Source organism: Porites lutea, chromosome 2 (genome assembly GCF_958299795.1).
Source record: "Porites lutea chromosome 2, jaPorLute2.1, whole genome shotgun sequence".
In the NCBI taxonomy this organism is placed as follows: Eukaryota; Metazoa; Cnidaria; class Anthozoa; order Scleractinia; family Poritidae; genus Porites; species Porites lutea.
This window is the reverse complement of record NC_133202.1, coordinates 23,702,869-23,727,927: the sequence shown is the minus strand read 5'-3', so window position 1 is coordinate 23,727,927 and position 25,059 is coordinate 23,702,869. Positions and strand designations below refer to the sequence as shown.

Below are 25,059 nucleotides of genomic sequence, written 5' to 3'. Positions count from 1 at the left end.
AACTCATGTTCTGCCATTACCTACCTACGGTTGCAAAGAAACGAGTCAACTACGTCTCCAGTATTCCCAGGACAACGTAAAATAAGTAACTGATGAACTATCAGATTTGTAACAGTCGGTAACATACAAACAGATGTACTACAAATTCGGTATTCGTTACTATTCGTTACTTATTATTTATTAATTCTACTTCATCGCAAACTATAAACGAGCTTAAACATATGCCTGTCATGTTTTAACCTAGTTTCGCAAACGTGTGTTCTGAAGAATATAAGAAAGTGGTATGCTTATCTGAGCGTTTCAATCCCAGGTGGCTTACACGCGTAGGCTCAGCCCGAAACGGGTACTTTTTTTTTTTGTCAGGCTTCAACAGTATAAAATTAGATTACAATAGTTCGAAGTATACATAGAGAAATCTGTCATTTCGGTCAGTAAAAGGACCTAAAGGGGACGCACGCATTTTATGTCCGTGAAAAGGTTACAAAAAATTTCATGTTTTAGTGATTTATTACTATTCGCTATTTGCACATCTCCCAAAATACACATTGTTCCCCACCTTCCCCACCCCCCCCCCCCCCGCCCCCCAAAAAAGGGTTTTGGAAAATTTTCAAACGTGTTATAGGAGATGTGCGAATGGCAAATTTAAGAGATATGCGGCGTTCTAAACTAGGTTTGGGAAACGTAAGGGTACCACTTGTTAATAGAAGGTATACGAAAGGGGTACCTATGGTATATGAAAGAGTAAGGGGTTAAACCAGGGGACGGAGTCCCCCCGTATAAACCTAGTTCTGTTAGGTGCCCCCTGGGTTTCAGTCCAATGTGCCAAATATTCTTTGAAGTTCTACACGGGGGTCCCCCGGTACTGAACTCCCCTAGTTTGTTTAAGACGGAATATTTGAAAAAAACAAACAAGCAAACAAAACAAACAACAACAAAAAAAACAACAAAAAAACAAGAGCTGTTCAACACTTTCGCCACACAGCCATTCTACATCCCCTGATGACTGAAATTTCCGTAACACAAAGGGTTGCTAAGATTAATAGGCTCTCTCTCCAATCTTGAAGTCATCTTTTTTAATTACTTTTTCTTCTTAACTTGGCGTAAAATTAAGCAATGGTGTCAGCGACAAAGAGGTCTAGTCCTCATTCCATAGGTAATCTATCTTAATCCACCTTAAAATATTCACAATCAAATAACACACAGTTTGCATTTAACCACAGGTAGCCCAAGCTCGAAATATGAGCATCGGCGAGCATCGGCACTGTTGCGTAACAGTCAAAATATAAGGATTTGTATGGGAAAAAAAACCTATCGCTTCTGTAACCTACGAAAATGAAAGGATCTCAATAAAAATAAAAATAAAAAAAAAAAAAAAAAAACACCGCTTACCTTACTTTAAAAAAGTGTTACGTCTCTTCTGTGTGGTCCACGGGCCGATTTATGGCCGTTTTATGGGTTTTTATGTAAACATGTAAACGGTTTTCTCTCTATATAAAGGTTTAACGGCCATAAATCAGCCCGTGTACCACACAGGAGAGACGTAACACTTATTTTAAGTAAGGTAAGCTGTTTATTTATTGAAATCCTTTCATTTTCGTTGGTTACAGAAACTATAGGTTTTTTTTTCCCATACAAATCCTTATATTTTGAATTTTACGCAACAATGCCGATGCTCGCCGATGCTCATATTTCGAGCTTGGGCTACCTGTGATTTAACTCATTCGTCTGTCTTTTTGAAAATTTAGTTCCGAATTTAGTTGTGCGTTAATGTGGCTCAACTTATATATTTCTGGTTTCAGACACAAGCAATTGTCGTCAGCTATTATAATGACGATCTTAAACCAGTTCAGGTCCGAAAAAGTAGGCAACAATGCGCACTTTTTCGAGCATGATACCCAAGAATTTCAATCAACAAAATTCCACAAGTTTTTAATTACAGCCTCGCCTGTTTATATCAAATGGTGTAAATTCTGCTCCTAGCACCTAGGACTAATTCTAAAACATTGAGTCATTATTATTCACTGATTATTCACCCTTGACTCGTTTATGCATGGAAGATAAAAGCCTGCGGTAATATCAGCTGGCACGCGATGTGATGATATTGACCTCCTATGATAATCATAAAATCTAGTTCAATGGATTGTTAGTACCAATAATATTTATTGTTACGCTTTTTTTGTGATAAAAAGGCAGATACAAATCAATAACTAACTTAAACTAAAACCCTCCCAAAAGAAAATTTAAATTATGACAGAAATATACACAGGGCAAAATGCACATATGCTCTTTATCAACCAAACGTGAAACATAGGTGATGAATGGACTGAACTGGAATGGACACACATGAGAAAAAAAGCAATGTTCGGCACCGAGTCATCAGTAAAACGACACGCTAGCTAACACGATAATGTTGCAATCTGTTGATTACATACCGTACTGATTTGCGGACTTGTCGAACAATCGATGGCAAGTTCGGTCCGCGTTGTCTCTGATGATGCCTTCCAGTTTCTTCTGTCGTCTTGGCGTGACGGTCGGTGCTGCTGATTGATGTGTGACATTGTAATAATTTATCATTAATCAGAAAAACCTAATTCAGTGAGACCCCGATAATTAGTAGAACCCCGGTATCGACATGACCCCAATTATAATGTTCGTTATAGCGAGCATTTTTTTAGTCTTTACACATGTACGTATACTATTAGACAAATGCTATATAAATATATCACTCATTACGCTGAAAACAACGAGTAATACAATACACTGTAACAAAGTGTAGTCACAATACAAGCTTTGCCGTGACAACGTGACAAAAAAGCCGTGACTCGTCTCAACAATAAATAGCCCTTTTTGGTCGGCAAGAATATTTTTGTTCAGAAACCTTGCTGGGCAGGATATTTTTTTCACTTCTCTGCAGGCTGTGTAGTGTATTTTGTTCCCTTCTCATTTCTCTGCAGGATTTTTTCCTCAAAAAGGGTCAGTCCAAGTTTATTTATACCTAGTTTTTTTGAAAACCGGGGTACTAAAACATGTCAGTCTCTCGCACTGATTGATAATTTACTTTAAATCTCACCTCAAAAAGAAATCCTTCAATAGAAGAGCTTCCATTTTGTAGAAACGTCTGTCTTGAAGGTAACAAAGTGAAGCTTTCCTCATTAGTCTGGAAATAAGACAATTTTTAGCGTCACCGATTGCAAAGTCATTTCCCTCACCCCCCCTCCCCAACTTTCATTGCAACTAGTCTTTCAAAAACAATCTAAACCAACACTGCTCAACAAAACCAACTACAACTACTAGTTTAACTGCTTGCTGACTTGGAACATTATCAACAGAGTGGGTCATCGCTTGCATCAAACAAACAAGCTGCGTAACAGTGCGAAAACACGTCAAACTTTACAACAACCTCACCTCCCCCCCCCCCCCCTGGAATTTAACCAGGCTTTCCCAAATGCATACTAGACAGAAGCCCCCCTCCAAAAAAAAAAAAAAAAAAAAAAATAGCTGGCTCAACGGGGGCCGGTCTGTTACCCCCCTCGTGCATGTTTTCTGGAATTTCCACTGATTTCTGTGGTGGTTAGTCCTGAAGAGGGAGTTTTAGTTATTCGAATCTACAACGTTAAGAAATAAAATCATGATGACGCGAAATATTGATTCAAAAAGCTCCCTTACCTTTAGTTCATAGCCACTCTGTGTCCTACGGCCGGTTTAAACGCCGTTTAGTCGACTTTCTTTCCAGTGGAAAGAAAGTCGACACGGAGGACACGGAGTGGCTATATGTGAACTAAACGGAAGACAGCTTTTTGAATCAATATTTCCCGTTATTACTTGTTTATTTATTTTTTTTCTTCCTACACACTAACATTGTATTTTTAGCTTGCAAATTTTTAATAAAATATTACCGTTCATCTTTCGCGTGATCATGATTTTTTTTCTTGGCGTTGTAGATTCGAAGACATTTGATAAAATTCGAACAATGAGGGTCCGAATCACATGTAATAATGCAATAAATGTCGACCTTCGTTATCTTAAAGGCTACTAGTACAGATAGACAAACAAGAAGACTACATATTTATTTGGCATTAGATTATACCCTAATAATTCTAGTATATATATTCCAACCAAATGACCTCTGAAGCCTGAACCCACAAATAGTGCGCTTGGGCTGCATGTAGTCAACTAATGCTGAATGTCTAGCTGGGGTGCATTGGATGGATAAATCTCTAATGTCTTCCCTCCCAGCGTGGCCCATGATCACATTGGAGGTTCTGATCTGGCTTAATAGGATAAAAAGGCGGATATCGGCAAACCCGAAGGCTTCCAATCCATGGACTATAGAGGTGAAGCGTGACCTCCCCCAAGAAATATTTGAAGTTTTAGTGAAGTCTGTGCAGGGTGGGGTGTCAGTGGAGGACAATGTGATTAAATACACTCAAAGCAATTTCTCGAAGTTTTCTGGCATCCCTCAGAGTGAAGTCGCGAATAAACTTAAGAAAAATTTTGGCGGGAACCGTAAAGGGTTTAAAGCAGAGGTGCTTGCGATCAGGGAAAAGCCTTTTTCTACAGCCTACAATTGCAAACGAAAGCAGGTAACTCTAGCTTGCAAGTATGGATGTTGGAATGACTTTGGGTGCAGTTTTCATGGGTAGTAAAATATTATATTTAATTACCTTCTCTTTTTTTTTCTCTTACTATAAAATAATTATACAAACTATTCTTAAGTGTTTTAATTTTGTTACAAATGCATTGAAACTGATGAACTTGTCTTTCTGCTCCAAGGGTGACTGTTTCTAAGTTGCAGTTATAACTCAGAGTCAGAAATTTGCAGCAATCACTTCTTGTTTGTGACGTGGAGTTGTAAGACTGTTGTATCAGCCCCGTACTCCTATTTTTGCACCAAACAAAATTATAGAGAATCTGGTGCAGGGTGATACAAGTTTTTTTCTTCTTTGTTTTTTCGAGAAGTTAGAAGTCTGTTACTTCTGGGACCCAAAGGATTCTCATACAAGATTTCCAAGAATAATAATAACAGTGACTGATAGCAACTGTCCTCTAATGAAGCAATATTTTAGTATTCTAATAGTTATCATTATGATTATCATTATTGGTGGATCTCAGTGAAGATACTAATTCACCTATTTGTCACTAGGAATCTTCGTCGTTTCCTACACATCCACTCAGCAAGGCATAAAGGCATATGTTCATGCTGCTATGAAAACTGTAAAACAATATTCATGGCTCACCAGTGGTTTAATCAGTCACAGCAAAATACCCAGAAATGTTGTACATGTAGCTGTTGACAGTAGAAGAATGACTTTCCCTAAGGCACCTACAAATATATCACTGACTGTTAAACCCAGAGGGGGGTTGGGCTGGGATTTTAAGGTGAATGAATGTTTGTCTCTCGGGGTTGTTATCACACGTGATAAAGTACCTTTGCCTGACATCAAAGTATGCCTTTCTTATTAGACATCTTGATCATCAGCCTTGCTGGGGAACAAACAACTGGGTCAGATATGCACACCCCAACCCACCCTCTGAGAAAGTGCAAAATACATTGTAACACAGGCGGCCCAGACGTACTGTGTCAATATATTAATATTCACGTGGACAAAATGGGATGAGTCGTCGAAACTCCCATGAACTAAAAAAGTCCAAAAGTCAAAATATAACAAAACGAAGCTAAGATACCTTTAACTGGACGTCTCCTTCTTCTTGCTGGCCGGTTAAAATGGGAATTTTGCTGAGTTTTGCAATTGTAGCCTTTAATTCTCCTTTAGTGAATGGTACCTGGCTACAAATCAAACGGACCATCTCCGCGCGCCTTCACGCGACGCGCTATAAATTCGAGAATAATCGACAAATCCGCTCCAAATTGCCATGGGGTTACTCTGCAGGTAACGTGTGCTCCTGCTTCTTGCTCGCTGGCTCCTAAAAACCCATCGCAACTACACAACAATCCCTCGCTCATCAACAAACACTCTTGACCTTTACGCTTCGATATGACCGCAAACTACCAGGGTTAATACGCGACGTGAGTATTCAAGCTTAGCGAACACGTCCGCGCGACAACACTTGCTATGGGAGGGATGGTACTATTGCTTCTAGGTCAATCAATCGGGAAATTAATATTGAAGCCCTTGTAATTTTCAAAAAGATCCAATTTGCCCTAGGATCACCGAAGAGATACGAATTTTATAGCGGAGCTAAAAAAAGAAAAATGAGCGATAGTGGAAAAAGTGAACAAGAACATGTACCACATTTCCTCCAGAAAAAAAGTGAAAACCAGAAAGTTTTATGGACGTTTCACGTAGTCGTCATGCAAATCAACGGCAAGGAAATGTACAAGATTTGACTTTTTGTTTTTTTCACAGTTCTGGTCAAGGGCATCCAACGACTGTTTCTGTAAAATATCGTTGCGGAGAAGCAAATTTTGCCTAGAATTTTCTTTCACTTGGCTAAAAATTTCTAGATGACCATTCCACTCATGTACAATTTTCGAAGCTCAACTAATCTTGCTAATAAATTCCCTACGATTTTGATTTGAAGTTCAATTTTTCACATTTCACTCCCCGGATTAGGCTATTTTTTTCGTAACGAGTGAAAAGGAATCCTAAAATTTTCGGATTCAAAAATGTGATGAAAGAAGGAATCTGAAAAATTATCTCCTTCGTAATACGTTAAATTGCATCTAAAATTTTCGGGAGAAAAATTCTGAATTCCTCTTAATTTCGAAAAGACTCAAGTTCCCCTAGAATGGCCGAACACTGAGATACAAATTTGATAGCGCCACTTAGAATGCATTTCTATAGAGCTTAAGTACTTTATGAATAGCCAAAAAGTGTTTTCAATGTATTTGGGGAAACCGTCGTTGGGTGTCCCTGTCTCGTTGCCTTCTTCGCTTAGCATTACACGATTTTATATTTAGTATGAGCAAACTATAAATATTATCAAGAGCTTCGCTTTTAGCCCTCCTGACTAAATTTATGTTTTAGCGCCGCTTAGAATGCATTTGAAAGTACTCTAAACAGCCTTAAATGTGTTTTCAATGCATTTAGGGGGAAATCGTCGTTGGGTGCCCCCAACTACTTTGAAAATAATAATAGTAAAAAAAGATATCGCGCACATAAATTTTACTTTACCATATCTTCAGCTGTATCTTCTATTCAGCTGCCTAGCCGAGGCCAGAATTTGCCTTTTTCCTGGGCGGAAAATCCTCGTCCTCCCTTACTATTTTGGACAACACATTGTGAAGTAAGACGTTGTTCTGGAAAGAACTGTTTATTTAATTAAGCAGTTGGGGCTAAGCAGGCCACTACTTTAAATTTTTTTTATTCCGCTATTGTACATTAAGATTTTCTCAGTTGCATTTATTATAGGATTTTTCAATAACCTTTGTTATTCTTAAGTCTTAGCTTAATGTGCACGGCTCTTATTTAGAAGACCACTTTTTAGTGATAAGGATTCCGTGGTTAAATAAAGTTACTACTTCACGGGAGGTGAGGACTGGCTCAATGTAAATCGACCTGCGAAGAACGCGCTGGTTCTGATATATGTTTTGAGAATATAACCCTACGCCTTGATCAAGTACCGCTCAAAACTCACTTCACAAAAGAAAAGAGAACACTGAAAACCCTGGTTCTGAGTCGAGAAGCGAACACGCTACCTCAATATAAGTCGAGCTGCAAAGAACAAGCTAGTTCTGACAAAAATTTGAGCGTAAAACCCTATTCCTTGATCAGCGGCTACTTTAGACAATTTATAAAGCAAACCAGAGCACTAATTGCCCTTTCAAACTAGAAATCGAGCTTACTTACCAGTTAGGTACTCTTCAACAGACAACGAACAGCTGCACACTGAATCCCCCAATCTAGAACCACGAGTTGTAAATACACGACCATGACGTCAGTACCCAAATATGGGGTCTTACACCCAAATATGGTCAAAAACGCAAATTTTAGAGGGTTTCGCAGAATTTGAGAGTTTTTGCCTACATTACACGGCGTTATAATTCTGCCGCCGAGTCATCCTCGCTTCTTAGCTCGGTTGCCTCGTTGGCAATAACGTTTCAAAATATCTAAAGGAAACACTCGAAACAACTCTCAGTGTGGCCACTATTCAGCGCATTATGGCCTGTTAAATCAAGGTAAAGTTACATAAAATGCAGTTGTATGCAGTTGTGTGCAGTCATTTGTCACTTAACAGATTATAAATGAAATGCTGAAGTTTCTGAAGCAAAAACAGACAACAGCTAATTACGAAGATCACGTGCTGTTTAATTACCCCAATAATGTGGTGGCTGCAATTGACAATTCATGTAACTTCACCTTTTCATAACTGTAAATACTTTTCCTGAAACTAAGATAATCCTGCAACAGTTTTCCCTCCTTTACACTTTTATGAATTAGTGTTATACGATGATCACCACATCAACAAAAGCTCTGGTCAGCAGGATCAGCTTTATGTAGTCCACAATAACAATAGTTACTGTCATTAAAAACCCTTTGGGTAATGTAAACATTTTTACTAGGAGTGTAAGAACAAGGTTCATGATGCTATTCAGGTAACCAAACTAAGATAATAAATTTATGCCTGAAAATTTCAGCCCATCGATTCTGGTAGGTGGTGTTTGCACTCAACTTTTGCAAAGCTATATGCTTAGCTTCTCTACCTTCTCTGTTGTTACTGTTAAAAGACCTTGACCGTATTTATCATAGACTTGTCTGGCATGAGCAGGCACAACATGACAAATGGTCCAGATGGTGGGATTTGCTGAGGTGGGTAACAGTAGTGCACTGGCACGATAGTACTCTTGTGCTAAGTTTGGAAGTTGCTCAAGATGAGTATCTTCCACTTTTAATCGATTGATGATTGGGCACAAATCCCTCAGTCTTAACCCAACGAACGCAAATGTTTTGCAGGTTGCTGGTATGTTAGATTTTGCCACTGCCTCCTTAAACAATACTTTGAAAAAATACCCCAAGCAATATTCTTGAGATGAAGTGGCTCTACATGAGCTTTGGCAATTAACTTACCCGCCAAAGGAAGACATTCTTGACGGCTCTTTTGACGAGCTATAGATTCGGTTACTTTCGTTCTCTTCTGTTTTCTGGACAAAGGTTTCCCATCCAGTGAAGACCTCAAAGAATCTACTTTTTCAATAACCCTCAGTCCACTTGAATACTGCCTGCCGGTTCCCATTTACATGCAGGGCTGGACCCAAATGTGCCGCTTAAGTCAGTACAGTCATTTCTACTTACATTTGCAAATGACGAAAAGAATGTAGCAGAATTGCTTAGCTCCCCACCAAGCATTGTAAGCATTTTCGTCTCATTGGGAAGCTTCTTAAAATGAAATGATACTTGTAAACCATTAATTTCAAATATACGTGAGTGAAAATCTACAATTTGTTTACATACAGAATTTAACTACGTTTTAGAATAGGAGACGTCTCCTCTACATTAGCACCAAAGACTAAAAATTGTCAATGCTAGATGCCACTCTCTTTCCTACATTCAGAAAACTAATAAGGAATGAACAAGCAGATTCATTTTTACCAAAAGGACATCCATCCCCCTAAATGTAACAAGAAACCTACCCTTCCCCAAACCATTTCAATGCACCTTTGCGTTTCCCCTGCATATTTAAAATTTGGCTAGCCGTGGTAAATACTCACGTAAATCTCTAAAGCGCCTTTCAATATTTTCATCATCTATGTCAGTAAGAGAATTCTTCCTCAATGGTATTTCCTTTTCCCCAGTATCCCAGAAGTATAGTACGTAGCTATACTTCGCAATACATTATCTTTTGAACATTCAAATTCTGCCAACTGCTTTCGCTTACATTGCTTAATGATATAATTTGTAACCTTACTGTTACATAATGTATAATCACCAAGAACACTAGTTTTGCATTTTTTTAGAAACAGTATGGTAGAGACCATCAAGTGCAGGTGTTTGTTAGATTTTGTTCCTCCATGAATCTTCATGGCAGCCTGAAATGTTTCTCTACATCTACGGTGCAGTGTCTGAGGTGAGACGGTTTTCGTTGGTGGACGTATACGTGTCACTGTTCAAAAACAGAGAGCAAAGATTATGGTCTGTTATTTTCATACTTTTTAAATTATATCAGCAGATAAATGTCATACAATTAAGTGAATAGCCTCCTTTAATTTAAACAAATATTTTCTCATACAGAAATGACAAAGTCATCCATCTATCTTTATTTCACCTTCAGAGGTGTGAATATTTTTTCTTGACTCTCAGCTGACAGACATTCCCCAAATTCTTTTTTCTGAAAAATATTACATTGGCTTACACCTAAATATAAACAGGAGGTTGAGTCATGCTGGGGCCAACCTTCCTCAAAAATGTTTTTCAAGTTATATTTGTAGCGTGTTGCCTTTAAAATCTCTTTTGATCAGATTTTTTTTGTTTCGATTGTTTAATGGGAGGCTTCAACAGGAGTTGCAATTATGACCAGGCTGATTATCAAAGTTTATACCATCCCATATCTTATATGTGGCCGCCCTTATGATATCACAGCAAGCTGGCAAAAAACATTCCACTGTTTTTAAAACCTTGTACCCATTCATTTCAAAACCATAATTTCTACATGAACAATTGTACTTGCTTAAATGTGTTAGTTTAATTTTGGAGAAATATTTATGTCTTTAAAACATTGTTGTCGAAATCAAAGAGCTAAAAAGGTTCTGTGTTTATGATTGTAAATATATGTTAATATATTCCAAATATTACATTGCATGCAGTAGTGTGAATTTTTCATCTTTAATTTTGTTTCTCTTAGCCTGAAATGACAGAACTTAAGAAGCGACGGTGTTTACTGTATACCAAATGTTGATTTCTCCTCACTTGCGTGAATACATGTATTGTTATTGACTAAGACGAATCTCTTACAGGATCTTGTTATAAATTAATCTCGATCTGTGTTTAAAAAAAAAAAAAAAGAAGAAAAAAAAAAGGCCCGATATCGGATAGAAAAAAAAAAAAAAAAGAAACTTTCGATTAAATGATCACCGACAGATATGCAAAGAATATGAAAGAATAGGTAAACATGAGAAGGAAATCAAACAGCAATAGAAGTGGACAGCCTCGTTCCAGTCCTCGTTGCAATCGCATATTAAAATTGTCAGCAGAAACTTATCTTCTAAATTTGAATACCTTATTATCTAGTCTCTGGATTTACTGCTGCAAGGTTTTCACCTCATCTTTTCTTTGGCCAGCTCTTGCTGCCAGATTTAATTTCCTTTGCGTATTGCCCCACGGCAAAGCGGACATAATTCTTTTTTTGAGGCATCACTAGTGTTGAAGATTCAGAAAACACGTTTCAGTTATTTGAGTACCAGCCGATTTCTACGAGCATCTGATACAAAACATCCATAAATGAAAGCATTATTTCTGTAAAACTAAAGTGAAATCACCAAAACAAAAAACATACGATTCTTACCAAAGGTTTGAGGTTTCCAAGATTGCAGTTCTCGACTCTGGGTTGAGAAGAACAAAAAAGCCTTTTGAAGCCGAAGTTTGTCAGTTTGAGCGAAAAATCAAAAGGAGGAGTGGTGGGAAGCAATTGAATATTTACGAGAGGAAAATGATATGTTCCAGAAATGGAAAGTTAAAGAGTTGGAACTGCAAAAGCAAACACCCATGATCCGTGACTCACAATCAAAGGCGGTTTTAAGGGTACTAATGAACTTTTACTAAATCGAATGCAGTACATTGCTACGTTTCATTGTTTGTATTATCTAATCGCAGTCTTATCCGAGGATCATTACGGTTTCTTTTCCTCTGTGCCCATTCTTGCTAGCAAGGTTTCCATAACACTAAGATTTTTCTCACAACATTCACGCACAGCGTTAATTTTTTTATCAAAGCATTCAAGTTTAGCCTCCACTTTTGTGAGTCGTCCGTCGAGTTTTGACTCAATGTCGTCGAGTCTTGACTTCATCACTAGGCTTTGGTAATCAACATAATCCCGAGAACACATCTGTAAAAAAATAAAATGGAAATAATAATAATAATAATAATAGTAATAATTATTATTAGTAATAGTAATAGTAATAATTAATAATTATTAATAATACTAATATTATTATTATTAATAATAATAACCCAAACCTTTTATTGATAACAACGCTAACTATATAATCCTATTTACAATTAATTTCACTGAAAAAAACTATTCAGGCAAAGCACTATTTATATTATTCCTTTTGATTAAAAAATGACAATATTTGTCGGTTGAAAAAATTCATTCCATTAAAGAAATATATATATTATTATTATTATTATTATTATTATTATTATTATTATTATATTTTAACCCCAGGACGTACACGCAAATTCATACCTCACCGTGGTACAAGGAAGGAAGGGGGGATGAGGGATGTTTGGACCTCCTCCCCGAAGTTTTGGATACATTGCACTATTTGAAACGATATTACCTTTAGCGGAAAGCCAAGTTGAGGTATATTTTAGGGGTTGTGGCGCTGCTGGAGGCCTGTGATTTCACCAAGAATTAAAAATCAGGTTAAAACCGCGTGAAATGGTAACTTTTGGTGTTCACATATATGCTTTCAAAAATATGTACTTTGCACGATTTTAGCACAAGATTTACTTTTATTGTTGAAAGAAGTTGAAAAAACATGTACTTTCACCCAAAATTGGCTAGACCATCTGCTGCTTATGACGTCATAGCTCGAAGCCATAGCAACTGACCATCACTAGACTTGTCTCAAAATGTGTGCGAGGGATGAATGAACAGCTACTGAAAACGTCAGGTACTGAAGTTTTATTCTCCAGGAAAAAACGCAGAAAAACCTTATTGGGGGGGAGGGGCCATTCCCCCCTTGCACGTCCGACAGTTAGTTTTAATTAATAATCATTTATTGATAAGACAGCTTACCATAAAATACACCTAATTTCGCTTAAAAACCCATTTCAATGAAAAAAAAGTTATTCGAATTTAGAAAAAAACATTTCATTACAATAAAAAAACTCATTCAAAAAAACTTTTTCTAAAGTAAACGTATTCTAAATAAAAAAGAGGAAATAAAATGACGTCATCAATTGTCTTATCGAAAACCGCGAGTCCTTTTTCAATCCGTGCACGTGCGATAGTCCTAAATGGACTGTTCTAGACACTCGCAAGCCTCTTTAACAAAGCAAAGCTGATATTAGCAGGGTAAATGACACTTTCAGCCCGGAATGGCGTAAATGTACGTAGCTTTCTCTACTTCTAACATTCGGCTAACGTACCGGCTATTCTACTCTTCTTTTAATAAAAATTCTATTAATTAATTATTGATCAATAATAATAATTATGATAATTACAGAAATAATAATTACACAATGTGTAAATAATTAAAATTCGCCACTTCGTTGAAGAAATTACTGTCAGTGAAATCCCTCTTACAAATTATTTAATTCCTCTGAAATCACTGGACCAACGAGACTTTGGGTGCTTGAAACTAGGCCGAGTAACTAAGGCTAGCTATTATTATTAGTCATTCAAAACATTTTTCGGTTTCTGAATTGCACAACTCCCCCACCAGTTACTTCTTCAAAACCAGCTAGTGTTGACTAAATGTGAAAGTTGTTCGAGGTATCCAGTACCAATGACGTCAATTGTATAGGATATCGACAGAAAAAGGAACGACAACCAAGAAGCTCTGGGAAGAAGGCTAGAGAAAATGGTGGCAAATATTGGATGTTAAATGTTGCGTCCGTTTGCACACCCTGTTGCATGTTGGGAGTTGTTGTACAAACTTGAAACCGGTCAAACTTTTAGCAACATGCAAACAGACGCAACATCTCCCAACGATGTTGCGTCCGTTTGCACCGGGCTTAACATCAGGTGGTCATCGGGCTGCTGAGCTCCCCACTACCTTTTCCCTCTAAAATGGTCGCGATTTCGGCCAAATTGTATTTCCAAGAAAGTTGAATATGAAATATACAAAAAGGCCAGGAAAATGTGTACCTTAGCCAACACGTTGCTGTCTGCGTTACCAAAAGCAACGTAAGGGAAAAGTGCTCTTTCCTCGCTGTATTCAATGAAAGATGGGTTATTATCTTCAGGAACTATCCTGCTTCCGTTCACACTGAAAACGACAGGAACTTGAATTTTGCCATCTACCTCTTGCTTCTCTTCAAACATGACAGTGCATCGAATGACGTCACCTCGTTTAGAGGCGGTGGAGCCTAACACAAAGTAAAAGGTTTAAGAGTGGTTGTCAGAGAAAACCGGGCAAAATGTTAGAAATGACAACGGAAGGGGGTCAACAGAATAAGTTCATACTAACATCATAGATAGGTCTGGTGGAGTAATGGACAAATATACCAAACATAGGTTCTTCACTGCTCTTGTATTAGAGATAAGAGCATCACTTCTTTCGACCCCCTCGGGCGCCATGTTTATAAGCAAATTTTCACCATTTTCTGAAACCCACAGAACCCTCCAAATTTAACGAGCGAAGTTTTCTTTGTATGCGATACAACACATCACAGAACTACTTTCTAAAACCATAAGATTTGTTAAGTATACACGGACAAGACTTAATTTTCTTATTTTATCTGACCTAAACTCAGTGTCTGCAAACGAGCAAAAAATCAGGCATTTTTGAATTGATCTACAGCACACAACTAAAACGACAGAACAACTCTGACAGCCAAATTGCAGTCTACTATCATCCATGTAACCAAAACACTAATAATCATTTTGGGCCATTGAAGAAAGGAAGAAATTAGAAATCTCACATTTGTTATAGTTTCCAAGCTTTTTCTTGCAAAAAAGGCCGATCCCTTCGTGTTTGTTTTAAGTCCTGTTCGTGAATTTTCTTTCATATCTCGCTGTAAAGTATGTTTAGCAGCTGAAGGACATATCAAAAAGCTCGAAATACTGCCTAGGTTACATTTTCAAAGAGCAAAAAGTGCTGAACGATAGGATGAAACTAGAAAATAACAAAGCGACGCCATCTTGAAAATTCAGCACTCAGGAGGGACTGGCACTAGTAGCTGCCTTGTCCACGAGTGATGAATTACCAAACAGATAAAAAACAAAAACAAACAAACCGGCTTATAGCGACCTATTACAGTCCTATTTCTTCTTCAATTACTACTTTTAGTTAAATTGTTGTCGTTTTTTTTTTTTTCGGCGGAGTGATGGGGTGTGGTGAACAGGTGACCAATTAGCATTACTTTATTCAGTCTTCATTTGCTCTTCATTCACTTCATTTTGAGTTATCCCATATAAGTCTTAGCGTTTCTTTGGACTCTTTTTTGTATCATTTATTTTTTGCGTCAGTCTTCAATCCTCGTCCATGTCCGAGGGTCCACTCATCTCCTGTTCATGATTTCACGATGCACAGTTTCATAGTCCGGAAGCCGTCGCCCGAAGGGTACCTCTTTGAAGCATCAGGTGTATCAAAGAGTAGCTAAGAAATCACAAGTTGAAGTACGTGAAAGGAGAGGAAAATCTTTCATTTAGTATTTTAAAGAGCCTATTATTAAAATGCTTAGAAGAAACACGCCTTATGGCAATGTCATTTACATGTTAAGGTTACTCGAAAATGACCGGAAGACCTCCTTTCTTACCGATTTATTCTCGCGAAGCAGATATAAAGGGTACAACTTTTTAATGGAAGTTACACGAAAGGGGTACCTTTTGTCAAAAATAGTACATTTAAGGGTAAGGGACTAGACCTCGGGGCGAAGCCTCTCCGAACAAAGCTTTATTGAGTAGCCTCCCACTCCTCCCCCCTCCCCCTTCTCCCTAGAGCTTTCCACAAGTTGCTCGCCAACTTTTTGGCAACTTGTAGTATTTCGAGCAACTTTTTTTGTTCCAAGCAACTTTTTGCGTACCTTCTGAGCAATTTCTCTTACTAGTTTTCTTCCAATTCTGAGATGTCTGAGCAGTTTTTAGTGCTTAAATTGGCCTTGCTTCCATATTGCACAGTGTTTTAGTAGACAATTTATGAATTTCCTATGAAAAAAAGGAGCCAGATTCTCACCCCTTGGGGGCAGATGATGGGCGCAAGATGCAGCCGGGCTGTTAGGTCAGAGGTTTTTTTGAACAAAATTCGAAATGGCGGACGTCGATCCACACTTGACTGACACGAGTGTCTAAGGTGAAGAAGGTCATTCAACAATTTTAATGGCTCATACTAGAATTTTTACAATTATTAATATTAATATTGATGTATAGTCTTTACTCATACATTTTTTTAAATTCTGGTTTACGGGCTTCTGATGGCGGACAGAGTTATCTAGCAACGCTAATTACGCTGCAAAATTGCACAAAATTACTTTTTTATACTCCACCAGGAGCCATATATATATAAATCGGGGTAGTAGACCGTAACTGGATACATTTTCCAGGGATGGGGCTGACCCCATCAAAATCAATAAATATCAAAGTCAATAAATGTACTATTTTTAGCACATTTTGTGCCATCTTGTGTGACTCGCGCGCGCATTTTTTGCAACAGCGCTGTGGAAAGGATTAACAAACGAATTGGCGTTGGAAATTACCTCCGAGCAGATGAATAAATTCCGTTTCTGTCATCAGTGCCTCCTCTGAAGTTAAGGCAAGACCTTATCAATTACTCTAAATGTGAGGACTGTGAACATGGATTCTGCTTGTGTTAAACGCTGTAGTGAGAGTGTTTTAACAAATCCAGTGAGGAAGAGATGTAGGAAATGTCAAAACTCAAGTTGACACTCAGACCACTTTTAAAAATTTTAGAACTGCCAAAAACTTGCATGGGTCCGCCTTTACTTTACATGGGACCCGCGGAACCGTAAAGTTTTTAAACTGCAAACAGTATTGCAATCCATGGAGAATTTGCACGTTCCCTCTAAACGGGTTGCACAAGTAAAAAATTCGTCCGGACCCGTGGCGTTTAGCTTGTGTGGACCGTGCAAAGAGCATACTGAAAAAGAAGTGAGCAGGAAAAACAACGAGGGGAAGGGGCACGGAGTGAGAGCCGTAGGAACCCCTGTAGTGGTACTTTTTAACAAAAGCTCCTTCCGGATCCTTCCGGTAAACCAGATCTGGTAAACCCTTTGAATGGTTTATTTTGACAGCTCTTGTCAACAGTCTATTACCTTATGGAAATGCGAAGTGATAGTGATGAGATCATCAGTTAGAAGGCTTACTTTCAAACACGGGGGGGACTCCGCATATGAAAGGGGTGGGGATGCTTGTCGGAAATTTTGAATTAACCCCCTAAAGGAGACCGATCTGGGCGTGGCCAAAGCTTTTTTTGATCCCTAAAAGAGACCATGTTGAAACACAGACAAATGAGAAAACTTGGGTAATATGAATGGAGTAAATAAAACGAATTAAAAATAAACATTTCAAATATATATTTTGATCTTTTTTCGCGTGCTACCCTAAACGAGACCTTGACGGCTAAATATGATGGCGTTTAGCCCAGAACACCCTAAATGAGACCAAAATCCGAAGTTTACACCTCTAAGCGAGTCGACGAGCATCCCCACCACCTTCATTTCGTCCGCTCCGCACGCTGATTCAACTGTTTATTTTAGGTGATAAAAATTATTGCAAATTTTACAGCAAGCAATATGTTCTGCCCGTAGTTAGCCCGCACGCTTAGAAACTCGCGAGGTTGATATATAGCAAGTCTAGCTAGCTCCCATGAGAGCGAAGTTAAGTGATTCATAAAGAGACAAAATAGATCTTTAATATTATCTACATTCACGGGACACCTCGAAATGAGGAGGGAATGAAGCAATTAACCTGCGATCAAGCGTTCTTCTTGTTTTTTCCTTTGAAAGAAAAGTAAGCTAACTTCAACTAAAAGAAGTAACTGAAGAAGAAATAAGACTGGAGTGCTCGCTGATAAGCTGGTTTGTTTTTTGTTTTTGTTTTTTATCTTACTGATAATAATAGGCCAATTGCACTAAGAGGTCACGTGACCAATACTTCCCTTAAACAATTAGTTGGAATCCTGCTGATGCCAAAAATTGACAGAGCACATAAAAATTATCTTACACCCGAAATTTAAGAGGAAAAGAATTTAAGGGAGATATTTTATGGCACTTTGATTTTTCAACAAAGTAGTATGATTTGTATTGGCCGCCATGTTGGAGGGCATACTCTTGCCCTCCAACATGGCGGCTAAAACTAGTTTTTGCTTACATCTTGTTAAACTTTTGATAGTTATGCTCAGATGTGCTGCAAACGTTACCACATCATTTTTTCAACATTTTCCTTGAAGTTTAAGTGCAAAATTTGTGTTCAGAAAGAAGTAATTCGTAATTTTCAAAATCACATTTTGGTCACGTGACCAGCTACAAACTTACTCATTTTAAGACAACGGTGCAGGTTTGAAAAACCAAATCACTATTATTTTGTTTAGGATATGACCCACTAATCATTTTTTGAAGGCAAAATCATACAACTTTCATTTTCATAAAAACGATGTCACATGACCTCTTAGTGCAAATGGCCTATTACAGGAGCCAATAGGCTCCTGGTAATAGTTTGTAATAGCCAACGTTCGATAAAGGAACTTCTTACATGAATCCGAGGCTTTCTGGTTACATTTCTGTATTAGGTTTGGTTTTCTATGTGCTCAAGTCTCTTTTGGGAATTACGAGACAATTGAGTCGTGAAAAATTTGAAATTTTTGTCCTTATCTCCTTATGTTAGATATCGAACGCAGCTACTAGTGCCAGTCCCTCCTGAGTGCTGAATTTTCAAGATGGCGTCGCTTTCGTTATTTTCTAGTTTCATCCTATCGTTCAGCACTTTTTGCTCTTTGAAAATGTAACCTAGACCGTATTTCGAGCTTTTTGATATGTTCTCCAGCTGCTGAACATACTTTACAGCGAAATATGAAGGAAAATTCACGAAGAGGACTAAAAACAAACACGAAGAGATCGGCCTGTTTACAAGAAAAAGCTTGGAAACTATAACAAATGTGAGATTTCTAATTTCTTCCTTTTTCAATGGCCCAAAATGATTATTAGTGTTTTGGTTACATGGATGATATCAGACTGCAATTTGGCTGTCAGAGTTGTTCTGTCGTTTTAGTTGTTTGCTGTAGATCAATTCAAAAATGCCCGATTTTTTGCTCGTTTGTAGACACTGAGTTTAGGACAGATAAAATAAGAAAATTTTAGTCTTGTCGTGGATACTTAACAAATCTTATGGTTTTAGAAAGTAGTTCTGTGATGTGTTGTATCGCATATAAAAAATAAACTTCGCTCGTTAAATTTGGAGGGTTCTGTGAGTTTCAGAAAATGGTGAAAATTTGCTTATAAACATGGCGTCCGAGGGGGTCGAAAAAAATGATGCTCGTATCTCTAATACAAGAGCAGTGAAGAACCTATGTTTGGTATATTTGTCCATTACTCCACCAGACCTATGTATGATGTTAGTATGAACTTTTTCTGTCGACCCCCTTCCGTTGACATTTTTAACATTTTGCCCGGTTTAGTAATTTTAATTTTCACTGTACAAATTTTTGTACCATGCAGAATAATTTAAAGCATATCGCGTTTTTTATTTAACTCTTCAAGAGCAAGATATGATTAGCTATCTGTAATAACACCAATAAAAGAGAATTTATTGTGTGAGCCCGAGAAAATAAATGTCCAATTTCACAGGAATTGTGAAAACACAGGTAAAGTTTCATGCGCAAGATTTCAATTTAAGAAATTTGATGGGACCTTGAGTAAATACTTCCTTAAGTATAACAAGAACTTTGATTTTGAACTTAATTTTCCTTTGTTTGGCTTATTATCCTACATTCCCTTTTTTAAATGGAAAATAAACTCTAAACCAGGAATAATTGAACCACAAATACATGTAACTCATTCAAAGGTAAAGCCACGACATGGAGTTAAAATTGAACAACGTCAAGGTTATATGAACTCTGAGTATCAGTCAAGTAGCTCGCCTCTGAGTTATTCTTAGTGCATGATCAATCAATGCAATGCAAAGCTCAGTCTTCATACATACCTGTAGTATTTTTGCCGCCCTTGCAATGGATCTTCTTATCCTTTGTATGGTACCCCACAGTTCCCTCAAGTCCTGGACTTAGGACCGTGTAGTAATCTTCAAAGACCACTCCAAGAGCAATACATTTCGTCTCTCCACTTTCCAGGATCATTACCTTTGATGAAATATTAACGATCTATTTTCCCTTGTTTCACACGAAGAAGTTAAAGATAAATAGAGATTTGTCTTATTTATTTAAATCAATATTATCCAGGAGCATCCAATTTAGCAGAGCTAGTTTAAATGGAGCCCTGACACGAACAAAACAAAGATATTAAAACATTTAAGAGACTAGACAATTAGTTAAGTTATCAAGGCAAAAAGTACAGGTATTTTTGTCTAAGATGGCGTTTGAGCGTAGTCTTAAATTTACTGAGCGTCTCTATTTATCTGATGTTTCCCGGTAGCGTGTTGTATGTGCAAGCACCGTTTATTCTAAAGCTCCCTTGGTACTTTTACAGCTTGCCCAAAAGGACGACGCAGCAAATCGTGCTTTTGGTATTGTACCTATGACCTTGGTGCGCGTGCCTAACCTCCAAAAGTAAGTAAAATGGCATCACTCGTGAAGACATATTAAGTCCTTACAAGGACTTCAAGATCCAAAGACGCGGAAGGCAACAAGGAACGTCAAAAAACAATAGGTTTTATAAGCAAAACAACAACTTTGCATTGTTTGTACATTTCTTTGCCCGTTTTTCACGACTACGATAAAGAAAGTACATAATTTACCGTTTTATGGAGTATGTAAACAAAAAACGGCGAAATTTTAATTCTCTGTCTGAATTTGGATATGGTCGCTACGAATTCAACTCCAGAAGGTTTCGCCTACATTTGAAAAAGTAAGTGGGCAGAATTACGTGACGTGACATGCTTTGCATGACTACACTGAAAGCTGGTTTGCCCGTGGCAGTTCGACAGCTGTTTTTGTTCATTGCCGTGGCGGCAAGTGAAATTGTTACAGTTATAACTTCAAATTCTTCATTCATTTCCTTCTAAAGGTCTTTCCGAGGAATCTTCTGAGAAGTTCTATGGACTCTTAAACTAACACAGTCTCAGGTGGTATCGTTGGATTCAGTAAAAAATTGTTAAGGTGGCTCGACTGGATTTTTTTGAGGGGATACCTACCAAGTTTGAGCATTAACTACGTCGCCACGAGTAAAGATATGGAAAAAAGATTACCACAACTGTATTATGTAATGATGGAAATTTCTTTTCATCTGGGTTTTATTGCAATCGGAGTCGCCATGGCAACGTAACAACGCCATTACGTTTTTTATTTATCTTTGTGTTTCTCTGTACCAAGAGTTTTTTTAAGAAATCGCTTGAGGGAGTTTGTACCTGCCATAATTGCCTCAGTTATGGAAAAGTTTGAACAAATTCTATGAGAGCGTTTTCGAGATATTTTGAAACGAAGTTTTAAGCATCATAAAAACAGTGAAATAGCATGCTATCCACACAATTGGCTAATTTTTTAAGGAAATGATAAGCTTTGGAAACGCGGCTTCATCTCATAGTGGTTTGATTCCCTTGAAAACTGCCTACAGAAAAAAGAGGAGAATTGCTCCGGGCGATCGCGAGTAAGAAGAATTCTATTAGCTTGCATTCAGCTGCTTTTGTTACAGTTTTTGCACGTAATTTGGTCCATGCCTACAATTTTCGCATTTTTCAAAAAACCGCTCGATAAATCTCGAAATCAATTGCCAATAAATATACCCTGCAAGTTTCAAGAACATTGAAAACAGAGAAGGCTTTCAAATAGGGCCTAAAATATAACAAATTTTCCCCCCAGGTTTTGTGTTTACAATTGAGCGTCCTCATTATTCACTGGCATTGTTTCCAAGTTTCATATGTACGTGCACATTTAGCAAAAAGAAATAAATTTGCATCAGAAAGAACTCTCGATTACTTTCGGAAGAAATATCCCCGGAATATGCTAATAATTGGCTTGTGTCACAGATAGCAGTGAAAGCCGAGGCGGTGAACGTCACGGCTCATCGTTTAGAATGCAATACTTTAATAGTTATGTTACTCGGGCTCGGGTTATAACGTCACAGAAACTCTTACAAAGAATTGCTGTGATGTTATAATCACTAATTTCTTTACCCGGTTATTAGCATGCATATTCGGGTGATTTAACCGAGGGTCCTTTTTGATGCAAATTTTTATCTTTTTGCTAAATGGGCACGTGCATATGAAACTTGGAAACAATGCCAGTGAATAATGAGGACGTTCACTTGTAAACACAAAATCTGGGGGCAAAATTGGTTATATTCGAGGCCCTATTTAAAAGCCTTCTCTGTTTTCAATGTTCTTAAAACTTGCAGGGTATATTTATAGACATTGATCTCGGGATTGCAAAATTTATAAAAAAATTTATCGAGCGGTTTTTTGAAAAATGCGAAATTTGTAGGCATGGACCAAATTACGTGCAAAAACTGTAACAAAAGCAACTGAATACAAGTTACTAAAATTCTTCTTACTCGCGATCGCCCGGAGCAATTCTGCTCTTTTTTCTGTACGCAGTTTTCATTGAAATCAAACCACTATGAGATGAAGCCGCGTTTCCAAAGCTTATCATTTTCTTAAAAATTGAACTAATTGCGTGGATTGCATGCTATTTCACTGTTTTTATGATGCTTAAAAGTTCGTTTCAAAATATCTCCAAAATGCTCTCATAGAATTTGTTCAAACGTTGCCATAATTGAGGCAATCATGGAAGGTACAAACTCCCTCAAGCGATTTCTTAAAAAAACTCTTGGTACAGAGAAACACAAAGATAAATAAAAAACGTAATGGCGTCGTTACGTTGCCATGGCGACTCCGATTGCAATAAAACCCAGATCAAAAGACATTTTCATCTTTACATAATACAGTTGTGGTAATCTTTTTTCCATATCTTTACTCATGGCGACGTAGTTAATGCTCAAACTTGGGAGGTATCCTCCCAAAAAAATCCAGTCGAGCCACCTTAATTCGTTAAATCGCTGCATAAAATTCAGAAAACGGAACAGATTACTCGTGACTTTTGTTGTATTTTTTACCGCTTTGTGGACTTTTTGACACTTAATACTTTAACTCAGCTTTATTTAAAAAATCTATACACATTTCGGACCAATATTGTCTCAAGAAGTTTCCTAATAATTAAAGGTTTGGCCCCTACCGTAATTGGCATTTGGTTGTGCTTCGGTCAGAGGTCACGTTTTTTCGCCCGTTTTTAGTGTAATATTTACATTTGCTTGGCTTTGCCAGCGCTCGTGATTTCATTTATTCAAAAATTTTATTTCGCTAATTGAAGAAAAAAGAATGCTCTTTCAGACTATACAAGCCTTGGTGTTCAAAGCCATGTACCAATCCGCTTTTTTAGCTCGTGAAAAAGTGCTAAATTTTGACGGTTGATAAAGCGATTTTGAGTCAACAACTTTGAAAATTTCTTTAAAAATCTCTTGTTGACCAAATCGCGAACTAATCAGTTAAAATTATAGAGGAAAGACAGTACAAATACGAAGTGTCATTATATTTTAGTAACCAACTTTATTTTAAAATTTACGAGTTACTGAATATGACTCTAATTTCGCATGATTTTTGCCCATTTTAGGCCTCGGGAAGAAAAAAAATCGTGAAAAAATATTATTCACTCGATCGTACTTAAACCAACGATTTTGTAACCAGGGCCCATAGGACTTTATTCTGGCTGAGTTTGAGGCCAGGTCATTTTCTGACTATTTCCACGTCTAGTTGATATTTGCGCGGAGCCGCTCTTAAGAACCATGCTCGGGTTTTTTAGCCGGCGCAACCGTCCAATCAGAAGCACGGAAAATTAATTTGCCCAAATATGGAATCGGAGAATTCAAGGCTAAAAACTTTGAGCTTGCAACGCTTATACATGTAATTCCTACGGCCGAAAGAAATCGTTTCGTGGCGTAAAAGATAAAGTAATTATGCTGCTATAAAATGCATCCCTGGCAAAACATAAAGAGCCACAAAGTTATAAGCGGTATGGCTTGAAAACATCGACCAGCGACGAAGCAGCACAAGGATGTTTAAGTTTAATTTTCTTCACGACATCACAAAGTCTCTCGCCGAAAATGGCAAAATGCATCAGCAGCCTGGAATTGTTTGACGGGCAAAGATCATCCTGAGGCTACTAGCTGCAAACCTATCTACCACGGCAAACCATACATTAGGAAATGCGCCTGATCTGAGACAGATACTAAACTTAAGTGTTATTTTTTGCCATGTGCTCAGCCGATTTTACTTGTGGGAACAGATCCACGATCCTGTCAGTGTTATGTGAATTGCTTTTAATGGTAAACTTATGGGTTTTCGAATGAAAATTTTCAAGAAACAATTTGTCTGTTTATTGTTTTTTCTGTTTGTTCATCAATAACAGTTGAAAACATGATCGCCGGAATCTAAGTCTTATTACACGCATCACTTCTGCGAAGATGTCAGGGAATTTTATGCAATTTTTACTTTCGAGTTCAGCAACTACTTAATTTTATTTGAAAATATGTTTTACTAGTTATTCTAGATAGATAGTAAGTGATTTTTTAAAGGTTGTTTGCGCTAATGGTCAAACAAAAACCGGTTTTGAAGTAACAACTCTCTTACGGTGCATGTCATTTGTAGTCGACGTTGTCTTGTTGGGAGGAACTAACTCAGTCCTGGTCATTTGAAGTCATTTGGGGATTAATACCGTATTCCGTTTTTCGTAAAATATTACCTCGTATTAAAACAGTAAATGCTTTTTGCACCGCATCATTTGCATCGCGCAACAATCTTGCTTATCAGTAATTCCATATTGTGAACCGGCGTGACGACAGCATGTTTCCAGACAAGCGGTAGCGTTCCTCCATTAATGGTTCTGTTCGTGAGTAGCGTTAGCAGTCTAGCCAAAGTTTCAGGCCCATTCCTAAATAGACGTATAGGAATATCGGGTAGGCCAGACGATTTAAAGGCCACCGAAATAAGAAGCATCCCTCTTTATTATTGTTTTGCATGGGCTAACCAATTGCTGCT

General features: G+C 37.7%; 1 protein-coding gene and 1 pseudogene across 1 annotated transcript in view; both read right to left on the bottom strand.

Annotated features, from left to right (window-relative positions):
- Positions 1-8,273: 8,273 nt before the first annotated feature.
- LOC140925872 (uncharacterized) lies at positions 8,274-11,291 on the bottom strand (annotated as a pseudogene).
- A 140-nt stretch (positions 11,292-11,431) lies between these two features.
- LOC140926764 (uncharacterized) overlaps positions 11,432-25,059 on the bottom strand; it is a 45,151-nt gene continuing 31,523 nt past the window's right edge. Inside the window, exons 9-11 of the mRNA XM_073376464.1 lie at positions 20,002-20,155; positions 13,993-14,213; positions 11,432-12,000 (exon numbers count right to left, since the gene is read on the bottom strand). Of these exons, the coding sequence (XP_073232565.1) occupies positions 11,785-12,000; positions 13,993-14,213; positions 20,002-20,155 (591 nt within the window). The 3' untranslated portion in view covers positions 11,432-11,784. The remainder of the gene's footprint in view (positions 12,001-13,992; positions 14,214-20,001; positions 20,156-25,059) is intronic.